At 36.0% G+C, this 15219-nt stretch overlaps 1 protein-coding gene across 1 annotated transcript; it reads right to left on the minus strand.

The window, feature by feature from the left end:
* Window positions 1-3592: 3592 nt before the first annotated feature.
* Window positions 3593-11008, minus strand: LOC137713122 (1-acyl-sn-glycerol-3-phosphate acyltransferase 2-like). Its single transcript, XM_068452381.1, has 11 exons — window positions 10576-11008; window positions 9891-10013; window positions 9292-9331; window positions 9096-9169; window positions 8743-8802; window positions 7670-7747; window positions 5597-5755; window positions 5270-5395; window positions 4619-4711; window positions 4331-4417; window positions 3593-4218 (listed from the first exon to the last, which is right to left on the minus strand). The coding sequence occupies exons 1-11, from the start codon at window positions 10654-10656 to the stop codon at window positions 3979-3981; spliced, it is 1161 nt and encodes a 386-aa protein (XP_068308482.1). The 5' UTR covers window positions 10657-11008; the 3' UTR covers window positions 3593-3978.
* Window positions 11009-15219: the final 4211 nt, after the last annotated feature.

Genomic DNA, 15219 nt, shown 5'->3' on the forward strand with positions numbered 1-15219 from the left:
TGTTGCGTTCTCAATTTTCCAAATCGATGTTCGGAGGTCAGTTGCTTTGGTTGGTTGGTGTTTTCATTAGGTTTTTCTGGTAGTGAACTCTCGCATCCTCCCTGAAGTACTTTAATAAGTTATGTTGACAGCTGGGCTCTCTCAACGAACCAGAAATATTTTTAGAAAAATGGTAGTGAACTTTCACAAATTGTTTGAGTGCAATGAACATGGTAATATTCTTTTGCACCTACTTTACATCTAATGGTTATATTAAGTTGCTAAGTCCTTTTTTATTTTCTTGCGATTATGACAAATTAGGGTGGTCTCCCCAATCATTACGGTTTTACTACTGTTTGACCCTTGGGGGTATATTAGTAATATTATTGTAAATGTTCCTGCTATAATGTGTTGGGGTAATCTACACCTATACTGGTTTACCCACCTTTAAAGAAGAAACTAAAGAGTTTCGAGAACAACCACAACGATAATACATAAATGGTCCTTCATGGATGCAAAGGATGCCCCTGTGGTGTGCATCCCAGGCCTTGCTTGTCCTGCTAGCTTCAGATACATTGTGCTAATAAATTTGAGGATGTCACCATTATCTTAGGAATAATTTCAAATGCTATTATCTTAGGAATGATTTCACACATTTATGGACTCATTTCATAAGCCTATAAAAAGATGCTTTGACAATCATTTGGAGAATTCCTCTTTGGTTCCCACTTTCTGCTTAAGAGCTGTAGTTCTAAACAGGGCGATCGTGAGATATTATTTTAAATTCATTCCGATTAAGAGTTGTAGCCTGGAACAATATGTTTTGTGTGTCTTTTGGTTGTACTCATCCTGATTTTATGTCTTTTAGTCGTGGTAATTCATATTTACCCGTGTTTATTAGTTTGAAATTAAACATGCAGTGCACACCTTTAGAGCCTCTCAAATTTTCAAATATACGCTTTTCATTCTGCACAATATGTTAATGTGAAGTGAATTAAATCTAAATAATTTGTGTCTTTCTGTTGATTTTATTCATGCATGCCCTGCATTACGATGGTTCTACTGCATTTTCTAGATTGCTCACAAGATTGGTATTAGCAGTAATGGTTGCCTAACAACAAAATATCCTCATCTTGCATAGGTTCAAAATTGATCTTATTGTGGAAGATAGGATAACTTCCTCATGATAGGAAGGCATGCCGAAAAAATACTTCGTGTTTCTTGCCACACTCTGGTGATAGAGGACGGATATGAGGATCCTTTCGTGGTGCCGCCAACTCTGGAAAATTTGGTCGGCAAGAAAAAAAATTTAGCACTCTTTTGGAAATCAAAACAGTGACTTCGAGAAGATAGACTTCATCGTTCATGGACTACTTCAAGACCAACCGCTCTCAAGCCCAGCAATTGCCTTAGTCAAACCACAAACACCTGCTGCCACCGCAAGAAAACAAATTATAACTGAAGTCACCCCTGCCCTATTGACACCTTCCCAGCTACTAGATCAACAACCTCAATCAGCTGCACCCACCAAGACTTCAAATACAACGTTGTTTCCTGATCAAGCGGACAAATTTGACAGGTAAAGTTTTCCTCTCAATTAATGTTCTCATGTGTAAATCTTAAGAAACATGCTTCTCTTGGGTATACGAATATGTTTTGCTGCTCATGAAAAACCTTCGCACCACTCTTTTGCACTCTTTTTCATGGCTATCGCATTTCTCTCTAACCTTATAAATTTGTGCCTTGATTCATAGCAAAAAACCCCAAGACGACCAAACAGAGACAACCAATTCTGCTAGAATTGTTAGAGAATTCCACAATTTGGTTGTCCCTAAAATTGAACCAGCTGACAAAGTGCCGATAGCCACACTCTCAGAACAAAATCTCAAACCAAAAAAGCCAAAGATAGGTAAATTACAATTTGTTTTTCGCGCACACGCCTACATAACATCCATCATAGTAGTGTTTGTTAAACTATGATTTATGTTTTTTGCTATAGTGCGGAAGATGTCCACTATTAGAAAAAGTGAACACCACAGTCTCCATGATCGACTACTGCAGGGCGTTCTACATGTTTTTGGCTTTCAACATTTTTGCTTGAAAACTTAGCTGCTTGAACAAGAACGAAACATTTTTATATTTTTTGTTAACTGCTGAAACAGGTATCTAGCTTGCAAGACATATATTTTTCCATCTTAAGTGCAAGGGCAAAATGTGTGGATTACATGTTACTTCTGTTTCTTATGGAAACAGGCGTCCTGCATGTTTTTTTTTCTTTGAACGTTTGTGCTGGAAAACTTAGATGCTAGAACAAGAAAGGAACGCTTTTTATGTTTTTTTGTAAACTGCTAAAACAGGTGCCTAGCCTACAGGACATATATTTTGCCACCTTGACTGCAGAGGCAAGATTTGTGTCAACTGCACGTTGCTTCTGTTTCTTCTGTTTATTAGGGAAATAGAACATTTCTTGCAACCACATCTTTTGTAATCAGGAACGTTCAGTTTCGTCCTATTAATTGTACAATGTCTTTTCATGTCAGTTAAGTTGAATGTATATAAAAACGAAGTTATTTATCTTATCGACCTCATTCACTCATCTATCCCTCTATTCATTCATGATTGTGTAGAATTTATTCAAGTAAAATGTGTCTTATTCATGCAGTTTAGGGTGATGCATTCAAGTCCCGCAGCAAAGCGCGGGCATATTTTCTAGTTGGGTCCAAAGTTTTGTCAGACTTTAAAGGCTCACGTCCAAACATACTAAACTAATAATTATAAATGCTTATGGATTATAGAAGAGATATATAACGCGCTTTCTGGATAAACACTTGTCTTTTCTTTTGATACAATAATATTTAAATCCAACAATTACACAGCAAAAGTCCAAAGTTTCAGAAAATAACACTCAAACAATAAATTTCCAAGAAAAACCAAAAGCATAATGACGTGTCGTGTATGATTTTTCCGAAAAGAAATTTTATTTGAACCCATATAACTTTTTTATACACCCAACTAAAATTTTAAATGTGAATTGTCTTTCTTATCCTATTGCATAATTACCATCAAGTATATAACAAGATCAACAATAAAACTAAAATTTATCAATAAACCCACAAGCAATAATTAAACCTTAGTTTCACGCAATGTTTATCATACATTCATTCCGGCTAAAATCCTAAGAGCTTTTATAGAGAAAACAAACTTTCTTTCTTTTTTTTTTTTTTTTTATATATATAATTTATCAATGGATGGTGATTTTGAAGTTTTAAATCTCCAACTAAGGTATGAATTGATTTATGCAATTTTTTTTCGTTTGATTTCAATTTTTTTTGGAGTTGAGAAGATGGGTTTTTAAGTTTCAATTCATAACCATTAGCGCTGAAAGTTGTTTTTTTTTTTATTTTTTATTTTTTTTGGGTTTGTCAAACGCTGAAAGTTGAAAATATGAGTTATTGTGTTTCGTAGTGTAAATGGTGGTGAAGCCATTTGGTTTCCTCGAATCCACTCCATTAGCATGGTTGAAAATCTAGGGCTAACCTAAAGAAATAAGGGTTTGCTAGAACTTACGAAAGTAAATGAGCATGTTTGCTACCACTTACCTTAGATCATGGAATAATTGAAAAATTGACCACATTACTCTATTAGTGCAATAAAATTACAAGTCCAAGCTTCACCATGGTCACTAATGCTGATAAATTGAAGGGTTTCTGACATTTAAAATGACAAACAAGATGAAAGGCAGTGTAATTTCATAGGAGTATTCTAGGCCTAGCACTGCTGCTACAGCCAATTTTTCAGAGTATATACAGAAATTGCCCTAATCAACCAACCGTTAATGAATTGAGATATGCATACATAATACGTGTTTTACAAAATCAAAGGGGCACCACAGCACGGCGAAGGAACTTCACTAAGGCAAGGCAGGGGTGACAAAGCACATGAGTCACACGAGTAACAACTCACCCGCTTACAAAAGGCCTGGATATCAAGCTGTGTACTCTATTGCTGTTTGTCTGCTTTGCCTGAAGACTGTCCTTTGCTAACGTTCTTTGCAGGAGACACCGGGGCAGGGGTTGAATGCTCTGACTGAGAAAACCGAATCAAGAACTGCATCAGGACGGTAACAATGCCCAAACCCAATGTTGAGAACCCAATACCCTTCCACGAGGATAGAAGTGAAGACCAATGGAGGAACTTCAGAGCCCCCAAAATAAGTAGACATGACCAAGATGCAACAACCTACACGAAATACAAGTTAATTAGCAGTAATTACAAAACACCTCCCGTAAAACATAGAGAGAAAATACATGCTAATAAAAAAAATATTGACTTGTAAGAGTGTGTATCCCACCAAAAGAGATTTTAGTGGCCGACCAGTAGTTTGCAATTCTTGATCGCCAAAAGTTTGCTCTGCAGTATGTTTATCCAACAATGCATCCTAGAGTACAAAAGGCAAATAAGAAGATACCAGAATTAGAAGACTGGTACACGAATCATTGGAAAGGAAAACCGGATTATTGAGTTCAAATTATTTCAAGAATAATTGTGCAAAGTCATCTTCATTTCTTCCTTTTATTTTTCAAAAGATAACAGAAATGCGAGGAACACAAGTTCATGCAACATAAAATATAGTAACCACCTTTGCCACAAATATATCTTTACACCACTGGGCAACAGCATCATCAGTTTCAGGTAATTCCTTCATTAAATGCCGCTTAATGTGCACATGCACCTGTAAGAGAGTAACAACCAAGCAAATTTATATAAACCCAAATATGAAATGGGCAGCACAGTGCACAACACTGCTGCCATTGTGTATGATGTTAGCAGTAAAAATAAGTGAAAACCAAATGACTGGAGTATGCAAATCTAGCATTATAACAGGATGGGAGAATAGCTTCGAATTATGTAGTTGACATCCAGTGATGACATAAAGCACTTCCTATTACCCACGCAAAATATATTAGAAAAGCATGCGCCCTAAATGTCATATCAGAAAAATGACATACCAACTAGTGATCCAATACCACAAAGAATAAGAGAATGAAAGGGCATTTTCACTACTCGCATTGCACATCACATCACAACTATCTGGATGGATTTTCTTAAAATGCCTTGCACAAAAATGCCAGATTGTTATCCAATTGAACGAAAATGTGCATTTTAATAGTCTATTTCAGTACTGGTACGCTAGTTAGGAATTTAATGCCCAAACCTGCATGCTATCCGACAACATAAATATAAATTATTTAAGCAGCATCTTTAAAATCTGAAGTATGTTTAGGCTTACCACAGAAGGTCGCCCCTCAAAGAGTCTTAGCATTGTTGGTGAAGGTGAAGCCTTAGGAATAGCCACCGTTATATCATATATGGCTGGAACAAATGAGTGCATATTACTTACTGCAGAGACAAAACCCTGAAAGAAACAGGAAGTTATTAGACATGCCAGACAGCCCAGACCACGTGTGATAGAGAATAATGGACCAGTAAAGGAGGATTCCAGAACATTGTACTTTTACTGATGGCGAATTCTTAACCAGCAAGGAACGGAAAAGGCATTCCACAAAAATAATTATTACTGAATCCTTATTATGGGAAGATGCAATAAGAATTTTACCTTAGTACGAGGAATCAAAACATTTCTAGGTACAGGCAGCCCTGTTGAGGCTGCATATTCTTGTGCTGCTGAAAGCTTGGCCTGTGTAAAACGAGTTCCTTCTACAAACAAAGCCAACCAAAAGGGCTGAGGGTAGTCCTTCAACCGTTGAAGACCTAACTGCAGATGCATAACCACAAGATTTGAGGTTACTTCCAAAAGTAGACGCGTTAACATGCACATACATTTCAAAATAGATTGACCAATACCCTAACTTTTAAACCTGTTCCAAAATTAGTCCCTAGACTTGAAACTCTGACACCTAAATTCCATAAATCAATAATTGTCTGTTCAGTCAGTTGAAGTATCACCCGCTGTAATTTTTTCATCACATGACCACTTATATGATATTAGTAAAGTTTTTTCTTACAAGAAACAAAACATTCATTGAAAAGAGATAAAATACAACACAGCAGACAACGTGTACCCTGAACTTCACCCAATTAAAGAAACAACAAAACAGAAGCCATCAAAAGCAAGAGATAAGGAAAGCTAGTCAGTCAACCTAAATCTGTTTTCGACCTAAGAACATTAAAGATCTCCCACACAATAAACTTGATACTACCATTGTCAATGACCACACAACCACTCACAACAATACCCAAGCTCCATGCCAGCTCTAAGCAATTGACTACCACTTCATTCACCAACTCACCACAATGAAATCTTGCTTTTTTATAAAGTGGGATATCTTTGTTCAAGCTCAGTTACAAACTCTTAACAGCTTTATTCTGATTTACCATCATGATTAGGGTATTAGGGTAGTCTGACTAATAAAAGAAACTCAAATTGTATTCCAAAAATTGTTTCTTTCATTAGTTTTCTTTATTGTTGCTCTATATAAGATTATTTCAAGTTGGCCAAAAGGGTTGTAAGGATTCTGGGCTGCATTAAAGTTATGTGGTGCGGTAGCAACAGCTAGGTTAGAAATGAACCTGTTATTGAAAATTCTGTTTTATTTAGGATCATTCCTTTTAGTTGCAAGTAGCTAATCCAGGATTGCACTAAAAGGAATATTCTTGAAATACTTTTGACAGAAGCAGCCCAAAGAGAAGCAAGTAGTCTAAATCTACCCCAAATTTCACCCACTTCCTCCTCCTTGTTAAAAATTAGCTTGTTCCTCTCTAACCACACCCACCACCGGAGGGACTGAACAGCGCTTGTCCACAAAGCATCCTTCCAACAACACCATGCTCCTTGGTCACACCCACCATCCTATTATATTCCCCATCTTACCTTGGAGAAACAGCAACTCCAAAACTTCATTTATCCAAACATCTTCCAATTAACAGAGTTTCTACCATCTGTATCCACAAACCGTAGGCAACAACTCACCTTCTGCTGTCCTACATAAACTTGGCAGCAAAGCTAAAGCATTCTCTATTTCTTCAAATCTCTCTTGTTTCTTCAAGTGAAACGGTTATAGGTGCACAACTTTCATCTAGAGTTAAGGACTGTCTCAAAAATGAGAAGACACTCACTGAGTTGACTGAAAAAGAAAAAAGAATTAGTTCACTGGAAATTGGAAAATAGCTATGGAAGTAGGAAAAACGGAAAGATGACTGTCATCTTCACCTCCAAGGCAAAAACCTATATGGGAGATTTTTGAGAATTGAAAGTTACTGACTCCTACGGGCACAACAACTGGAAGTATCCTTGATTACATGACTCGGAGAGTTTTTTTAGGTAGCCTCTTTTGGAAGATGAATGAAAACTCTTTCTTGTAGAGATTTGATTAAAGAATTGAATGAGGGTTTGGTGGAAATTTTCCATCAAACTACATAAGCAACCATTAACATTAAAAACCAGCTGATTCTTTAGCTTGGCAACAAAACCTCACTTCTATAGATGAATATATTTTGTATATCTATGCCAGTATGCCCAGATTTTTTATCAAATTGAAGACGGCTATGACAAGAGAGACTCCATTACAAATTCATTAGAAGGAAAATTATATAGTTAAAAGTTATGTGTGCCTGTGTATATTGTGCATATAGTGTGTTGTATGTACATATACAACATACACACCCATACCTTTAAAGTGCTTTCATCTTTAGCCCAGCTTCTTTCCAAAAAGAGATATTCAGAAAACCACATTGACCACCCTATGACCTGCATGTATAAAGGCATTCCATTTAGTGACAAGGAGTAAACCCTCAAAAGCAAAGGCAAATGATAACACTTAAGTTGAATGAAATGTAGGCTGGATAAAGAAAATGGGGCCACAAGACAATGTTTGAGGAAAAAACCCAAAACCACTAATTAATTCATGAATAATGGATAAAATCAAATTAAAAAATAAAAATAAAAAATCTATAACATTACAATAGGATCTGAAATTAAATATTGATACTCCTAACCAGTAATAACTAATGGCCTCAATAGCTTCACAAACTCTAAATTTTTAAAATCTTATCTAAGCTGTTAAGATTCTAAATTATTCCCATTTGATAAAATATATGTTATATATACAGACCCTCCAATTTTCTAGGGGATTCTGCTCAAGAATCTGAACAATTTGTTGTTTTTAGTCTCCATTCAAGAATCATCTTTGTCAAAATCAGCAAAATCGAAACCACCTAACCACTTAATTATCATTTACAGTCATTCGGGGCTGACCAGAAACATTGTGTTGGTTTATTTATTTGATCACGATTAGATGCCTTAATGATCAATGATTAGGCTAAGTTGCCATTTCACATTCAATGATCTACAGGATGATTCTTAAATGAATTCTGTAGAAGATAGACAGTTCAGATACTGAACTACAATACTGATGGGCCCCCACAAGGGACCCAACTTTTTGAATTCCTCCATGGAAGAGCCTTGTATATATGAAATACCCTCTTGTTAAAACAATGTGGCAAGTCAATATAAGATGCTTATGTTGGCAAACTACGATCTAAACCAAACATACATGCAAGAATCAACGTAATCAATGGTCCTGATTCAAATTCTATCAAAAATGTATTGTCATAGTGTCTGACAAGAAAATATTCACATAAATGTGGATGCATGCACACAAACACACGTATTTTGAACTTAACGGCTAGTGCCTTCAAGTTTCATCAACACATACTGTCAGGGCATCTTATGGTGGAACATACCGGAAGGAGCTTTGATGATTTCTTCATTACAGCTAAGGCACTGCCAAGGCAACCTGACCGCTGCATAAGTACATTTAATTTAAATCGTTAATATAAAGAGAATACAACTCCATATCGAACCAAAAGCCTAAATTCAAACAGTGAACTTCTTTTACAAGTACATGTGAATAAGTCTTCAATGTAGTTTTTGGTGCCTCTATCATATGTAAATATGCAAAAAGCCAAAAACTAAATAAGTATGGGCATTATTTTTATAATTAGTATACGTATGAATATATTATATACTCATTATGTGTCTGGTTACATGGATTTGTGCATGCCAGTGACTAAAGCATGATACATAAACTTTGTACCTGAGCCAGGACCCATCCAACAAGCCAATCAATATCACTTCTATGATTGCACATGACAAGTGCATGTTCTTTACCTAGAAAATAGAAAACATGCATTTAAATAAGTTATCCTGCATAATTTTGAAAAGGGCAATACATACATAGTCCTAAACACAAAGAAACATCAAACAAAAGAGAAGGTTTAATCCTTCCTCACCCATTAAACGAAACGTTTCAGGGTCTGTGTACACTTGGATCTGCAACAGAAACAGTTAACTAAATCAAGATTCAAGACTCAAAATTTTAATCTCAAGACACTTAAAGTAAACATTACACCAGGTCATAAGCAATGTCCTTCACTTTATTACTACTGACTTAAAGTACTCAGCTTTCCTTAAGGAATTGTGATGCATTTCAGGGATTTATACAAGCTTATCAGAAGAATTAATCTTCTAGTCTTTCTTGTGGTAGCAATTTCTGCTGTGAATCTTTCAAACCCATCAATAACTTTAACCATTGGTTCATAAGGGTTAAAAGGGTGACCCTAAGCCAACAAGGCTCCCCGCTTTGCTAGGGTTGGGGGAACGCCTATTGTACACAACCTTACCCTTGCTTTTGCAAAGAGGCTGTTTCCATGATTGGTTCATAAGGGTTGTATGGAAAAAATTTGGTTGAAAAAAATAAGCTGTTGGAAGCTGGCATAATAAGTGGGAATGCACCTAAAAGTACTCACCATACAATAAATCGATTGCATTTAAGGAAGTAAGAGAAATCAAAATAATCAAAATCACAAGATATGGGGGATATAGCTAGTACCTTAACACCTGCCCACCAATCAATAAGCCATACGAGTTCCAGCCACAACAATTCTGCCACCACTCTGTTGATCCTTCTGTATGTATTCTTAGACAGTGGCCGAATAAGAATGAAGCAAATCGCCTGAAACAACAAACCAAGTAAGCTAAATCCACTAAAACCTCAAAAGAAAAATTGTAGCATAGACACACACACACATGTGCACAAATGTGCGTGTGTGTATATAAATATATACACACACACATACACACAACTGATATGCTAATAGAACAGAAACAGAGAATCGAAGCAAACCAATCGCAAATTTGTAGTCAGTTTTGGATAATAGAATTGAGCTCAATGGTTTTGACGGCGTATAGGATTGAAAAAAAACGTTTGAAAGTTCGTTTCTTTTCCGAAACGTTCTTCACAATCAAACAAAGCTTACAGGTCACAAAAAGAAAGTAGAAACAAAACCTAGTTTGAGAGGCAAGCTGACAGGCATACCTTACCCAAACAACCCACTTGAGAAACAATAAACCCATGAAGCTAAAACGAAAAGAAGCAAAACCCTCGTGGAAGTCACGCATAAATTGAAGAAATCGATAGCAGAAGACACAAAACTGAGCTAAAACGAACCCAAATCTAGGCAATAACGAAACGAAATCCAGAACCCATGAAGCAAAAAAGCGAGAAGAAGCTGCACCTGAATGAGATTGATGACGAGGCCTGAGACGAAGAAGAGCAGGCCCAGCGGGACGATGACAGCTGCCGCTGCAATCGCCATGGCGCCCAAAACCCCACAGAGAGAATCGAATCGATTTCTCCACAAAATCGAAAACTTTCAATTGCCCAAGAGCAAATGAAACGAAATATTTCAATTCAAAGTTGAATTAAATCAGGAACCCAAACGAATTGGAAGCGCAAGCGAGGGTATGAGGCAGTATCTCAGGAACTCAGGCAGTGGGTGTAACCGTGCGCGCAATGTATTTGAGAAAATGCGCGTAAGAGAGAGAGAGAGAGAGAGAGAGAGAGAGAGGGAGCGGTTGCTTGCGCGCTTTAAACGCAGTTGATGATATAATTCAAGGGAAGGGGGACACTGCGTGAGAAATGGGCTTTTTTGTGGTTTCGCCAGAAAACTGTACTATTAATTAATTATGCAAGAAACCCCCTACGCTATTAAAGTGGTAGAGAGCAGTGTTGTTCGATAATCGACTTTCTAATTTAACATTTTAATCTAATAAATTTATTATTTAACAAAAATAATAATAATTATGCAGCCTTCGTTTCTTTGGGCTGGTATAACAAGGCGCATCATCTTGTCGGCATCTTCATACGAGTTAGTTGGCTTCAATCTCAATGTTGATGGGGGTGGTGGGTCCTGTGGCCCACATTTGTTTACGTGCTATCTTAAATAGTCAAATAATTTGGTTTGCCTCGTCACCAAATATGTTGGCTTTCTAAATAATGTTGGGATATTGTTTTGTTTGTACTTGGCTTTTTCGTTCACGTCCGAGTAGCTTCAAGGTTTAGGTTTTTTAGACAGAAACAGAGTGTGAGAAGCACAAAAAAATTTCAATTGATTCGTTGTGATATTTCATTTAATACTTGATGGGTTTGTTGTCAACTGAACCATGTTGCGCACATGTCAACCGATATCGATATATTTTAAAGCAATCTAATGAATGATATAGAAAGAATTTGCCGAGTTCTTATGACACAACCTGTTGAATCCTGCCGAGATATGTCTAGCAAGCATCACATCAAACACTTAGTGCATAAAAGAGATCCATACCAAATATTCGAAGAGTCTTTAAAAGATTTTCACATGTATATTTTTCAAACTCTAGGTGGTCCTGAGACTACCTTGGTCCCAATGTACATCCGCCCCTTAATGCATGTGAGGTTTTTGTTAAATATTTCAAGAATATATTAATATATTTGCGTTGGCTAGAAAGTTGGGAATTTGCCCAACAGTTGCTACTCTTCGAGTGAAGCATTGAGGTATTAATTTCAATAATATATAACATACTATCAGATAAGTGATATACATCCGTTAATGCATATAAAGTTTGTTTATGTCGCATCTACAGAAAAGAGTCGCACACGCATCATTAATAGGTGAATTCTTGTTTTAGATTGTAAATTCATTCTTTTTCTTTTGCAATATAAAGGTTAAAACACTTATTTAACAAGATGAAAAGAAACACCAATGAATAAATAGTTATTTAGAGCAAATATAAAATAAATTAGATATTTGACGAACAAAGAGATCATTACCATTACTCATCTTATCCATCGGCTTAACATGTTATATTTTCTATTTTATAACTTAAATATTGATCAGGTTCCCTATCTTATCGAACTAGCCTCACATGTGGCAATTTACTTTTTTATATTTTATTTTTTATTATTTATTTGTCATTTTTATTTTGTTTAGTTTGGCTATTTTTAAGATTGAATTGTTTTATTTTAGAATTTAATCAAAGAGGGTATTTTGAGGACATTGAAAGCTTCATCATTTTGATGTGCTCCTTTTATATATAGAGATTACCCAGTTCAAAAGACAAGTTGATTATATAGTTGTGACATATTTAATATGCATGGTAATATCACCCTATTGCCCTTTGATTTGTAAACAATTTCAATTTCTTTTTCTCAACGATAAAATATTTACAAAGTGAATTGACAATGAGGCGTTAACTCATTTACAACAAATCATAATATACCACAAGTTAGTATCGGATCCAACACTAACATATGATTCATAGGCGAATCAAACTCGAGATCCCCTTCAATTAAACAAAGATCGGTTCAGCTAAACCAACTTATGAAGTACATCTTGAAGACAAAATTAGGTTATGTCAGTCCGAAATATCCAATGCACAAAAGAATACATGTTGTAGACTCGTACCGATGCGGGACTTGGAACGTCACGTGCATTGCATGTGCTGCCTCTAAGATGGGCAAATCATGTTTTTTTTTTTTTTTTTTTTTAACGAACGATATTTTCTATACTAGATTAAATCTCATAATAGGTTTGCAATAATATGGTTCACATTTGTTTTGTGTGAAAGTCGAACCTAAGACCTCTCACTTACAAGTGAATAGGAATACACCCTCCCACTACTATCAAACCAGCGGACAGATGTCAATTCTACTGATTCAGCCTCTTCTTCCTGGACCAGAACAATACATTAGTACTAAGTGACTTAGACAAATCATGTTTTAATCACATTAAATATTCACTTGTTTCTGTCCTTATTTCCAGCATTCAACTGTTGTATTAAATAAATCAATCAATTAAAAAAGAAGTTATGAGATGAACACAAAATTGGGAGTTGCTGGGACCTTGGTTTCCAACCTTCAACATCCTGTCGTCTGGCTATTGGCTGCTGCTGGTCAACTATTCTTTGCCTAATTCAACTAAATACCTTGCAAGTCAAGTAAAGTTTGAGTCACCTGCGACAATTACTCTCACCCATCCGAACGCTCAATCCCTATAGTTTCGGTGAGTGGTTGGGACTTGGGACTGCACTGCACTTACTTTTAAAATAAATAATAATTGTTGATTAAAATATATTATTAGTAACTATTAGATCTTGTATATCATTTGCAACGGTTAGATTTTGCATAAAATTCGTATCATTTAGTAATACGTACCATTGTAACAAGACACGATATGTAACATTTATAAAATCTTTAAAATGCACTTTTATAGTGTCATAATAAAGGTACATCTTCACAAGAAGTTAAACACAATTAGATATCAAATTAGCTGACGTTGAAATTGTTTTCTTATCTTATTTAAAAAAAAAAAACGATGAGATATTTACAAAAAGTTTTGCATTGCGCTCATAATGTCACAACAAAGCTACATCACTACAATAGGCTTGCCGCAATTAAATATTGAACATATAAGAAATGTATATTGCCCTTTGTACTAATGTGAGTTGAACTTGAGACCTCCTACAACCTAAGGAGAGACAATCTTACTAGACTAAAGGTTATTTGGTTCTACCTAAAATATGTGACAGGCGGAGGTATAACATCAATTTTACTAGTGGAAATAAACAAACACTCTTTTTAATTTCTCACAGACACTTGTTTAATCTTATATGTAATTATCATTTAATCTATTCAATTTGACGATTAGAAATAGAGAAATGTGTGTGAAAAATTAAAAAAAAAAGTGTGTGAAAAACACCTCTCTTTGACACACCTTCAATGCACGTTAGCTTTTGGCTTCTCCACTTTGGATGCAAGGGCAATAAAATTGCCTTCACCATTTACTCTAAATAGTAATTGTTTTTTATGCATGTTCACCCGTTTGAAAGAAAGAAGGGAAAGGGCAAGAGCGATTACTATTTCCAAACATATTTTCTTATTTTTTTAATATTTTCTTCTGCACACATATCATTATCTTATAGATTTTTGTGTAAGTTTAAAGTGTGAACTTTTTAGGTTTGCTTTATTTTATATATTTTTTGGGTAATTTTTATGTTTTTTTTTTAATTTTTTAGAGTTGAATTAATCCTAGTAGTTGAATTGAACAATGTTTTGAAATCAAGGGCTCACAAAGAGCCATGTGGATAGCGTGGATGGGGAGTGGGAGAGCTGGTGAACAACTCACTGGTTGGAACAACTCAAGGCTTCATGTGTGAGGGGGGAGCCTCTCTGCTAGGCTTCAAGTAAGGCGCAAGCCCTTGTAATTGTTGAAGAGCCATTTGCCCTTGCAACTGCCTTCATCCCAATGCCTCTCATTTTGTGGACAGATGGAGGAGTTTTTTTGGGTGAATAACTCAATTAGCCCTGCAATTGGGTGACTGGTGGAGATGCATTTAGTTGCATAATTTCTCCCCTGCGCATAAAGGTCATCATAGCCATTGGTTTTAAGGCCTTAAAGGTGGATGGCTGGGATTTAACCTCCAAGACACTGCAATCAAGCAACATACAAAAGTTCCTCTTGGTTTGATCCTAGGTTGGATCAGAATAGCCTATATACAGATTTTAATGGGCCAGGTCGACTCATTCCAAAAATTTCCTTGAGCTTTAGTGATATACGACGGTCGCACAACACACCCGATGCACTCTTCCATTTCATTCATCCAGCTTGTATTCTATGGTTGAGGTCTCCATCCAACTCTCCGTTCTTTTGTAAGATAGATCCTAGGTAGCAAAAATGATCACTCTTTGGTACTTCCTGATCTCTAATCCTCACCCTTAACTCATTTGAGCCTCCATTCGCATTGAACTTGCACTCCATATACTCTGTCTTTAACTGACTTAGCGAAGACCTTTAGATTCCAACACTTTTCTACAAAGATTAATCTTCGCATTTACTCATTCC

This window comes from Pyrus communis, chromosome 13 (genome assembly GCF_963583255.1).
Source record: "Pyrus communis chromosome 13, drPyrComm1.1, whole genome shotgun sequence".
NCBI lineage: Eukaryota > Viridiplantae > Streptophyta > Magnoliopsida > Rosales > Rosaceae > Pyrus > Pyrus communis.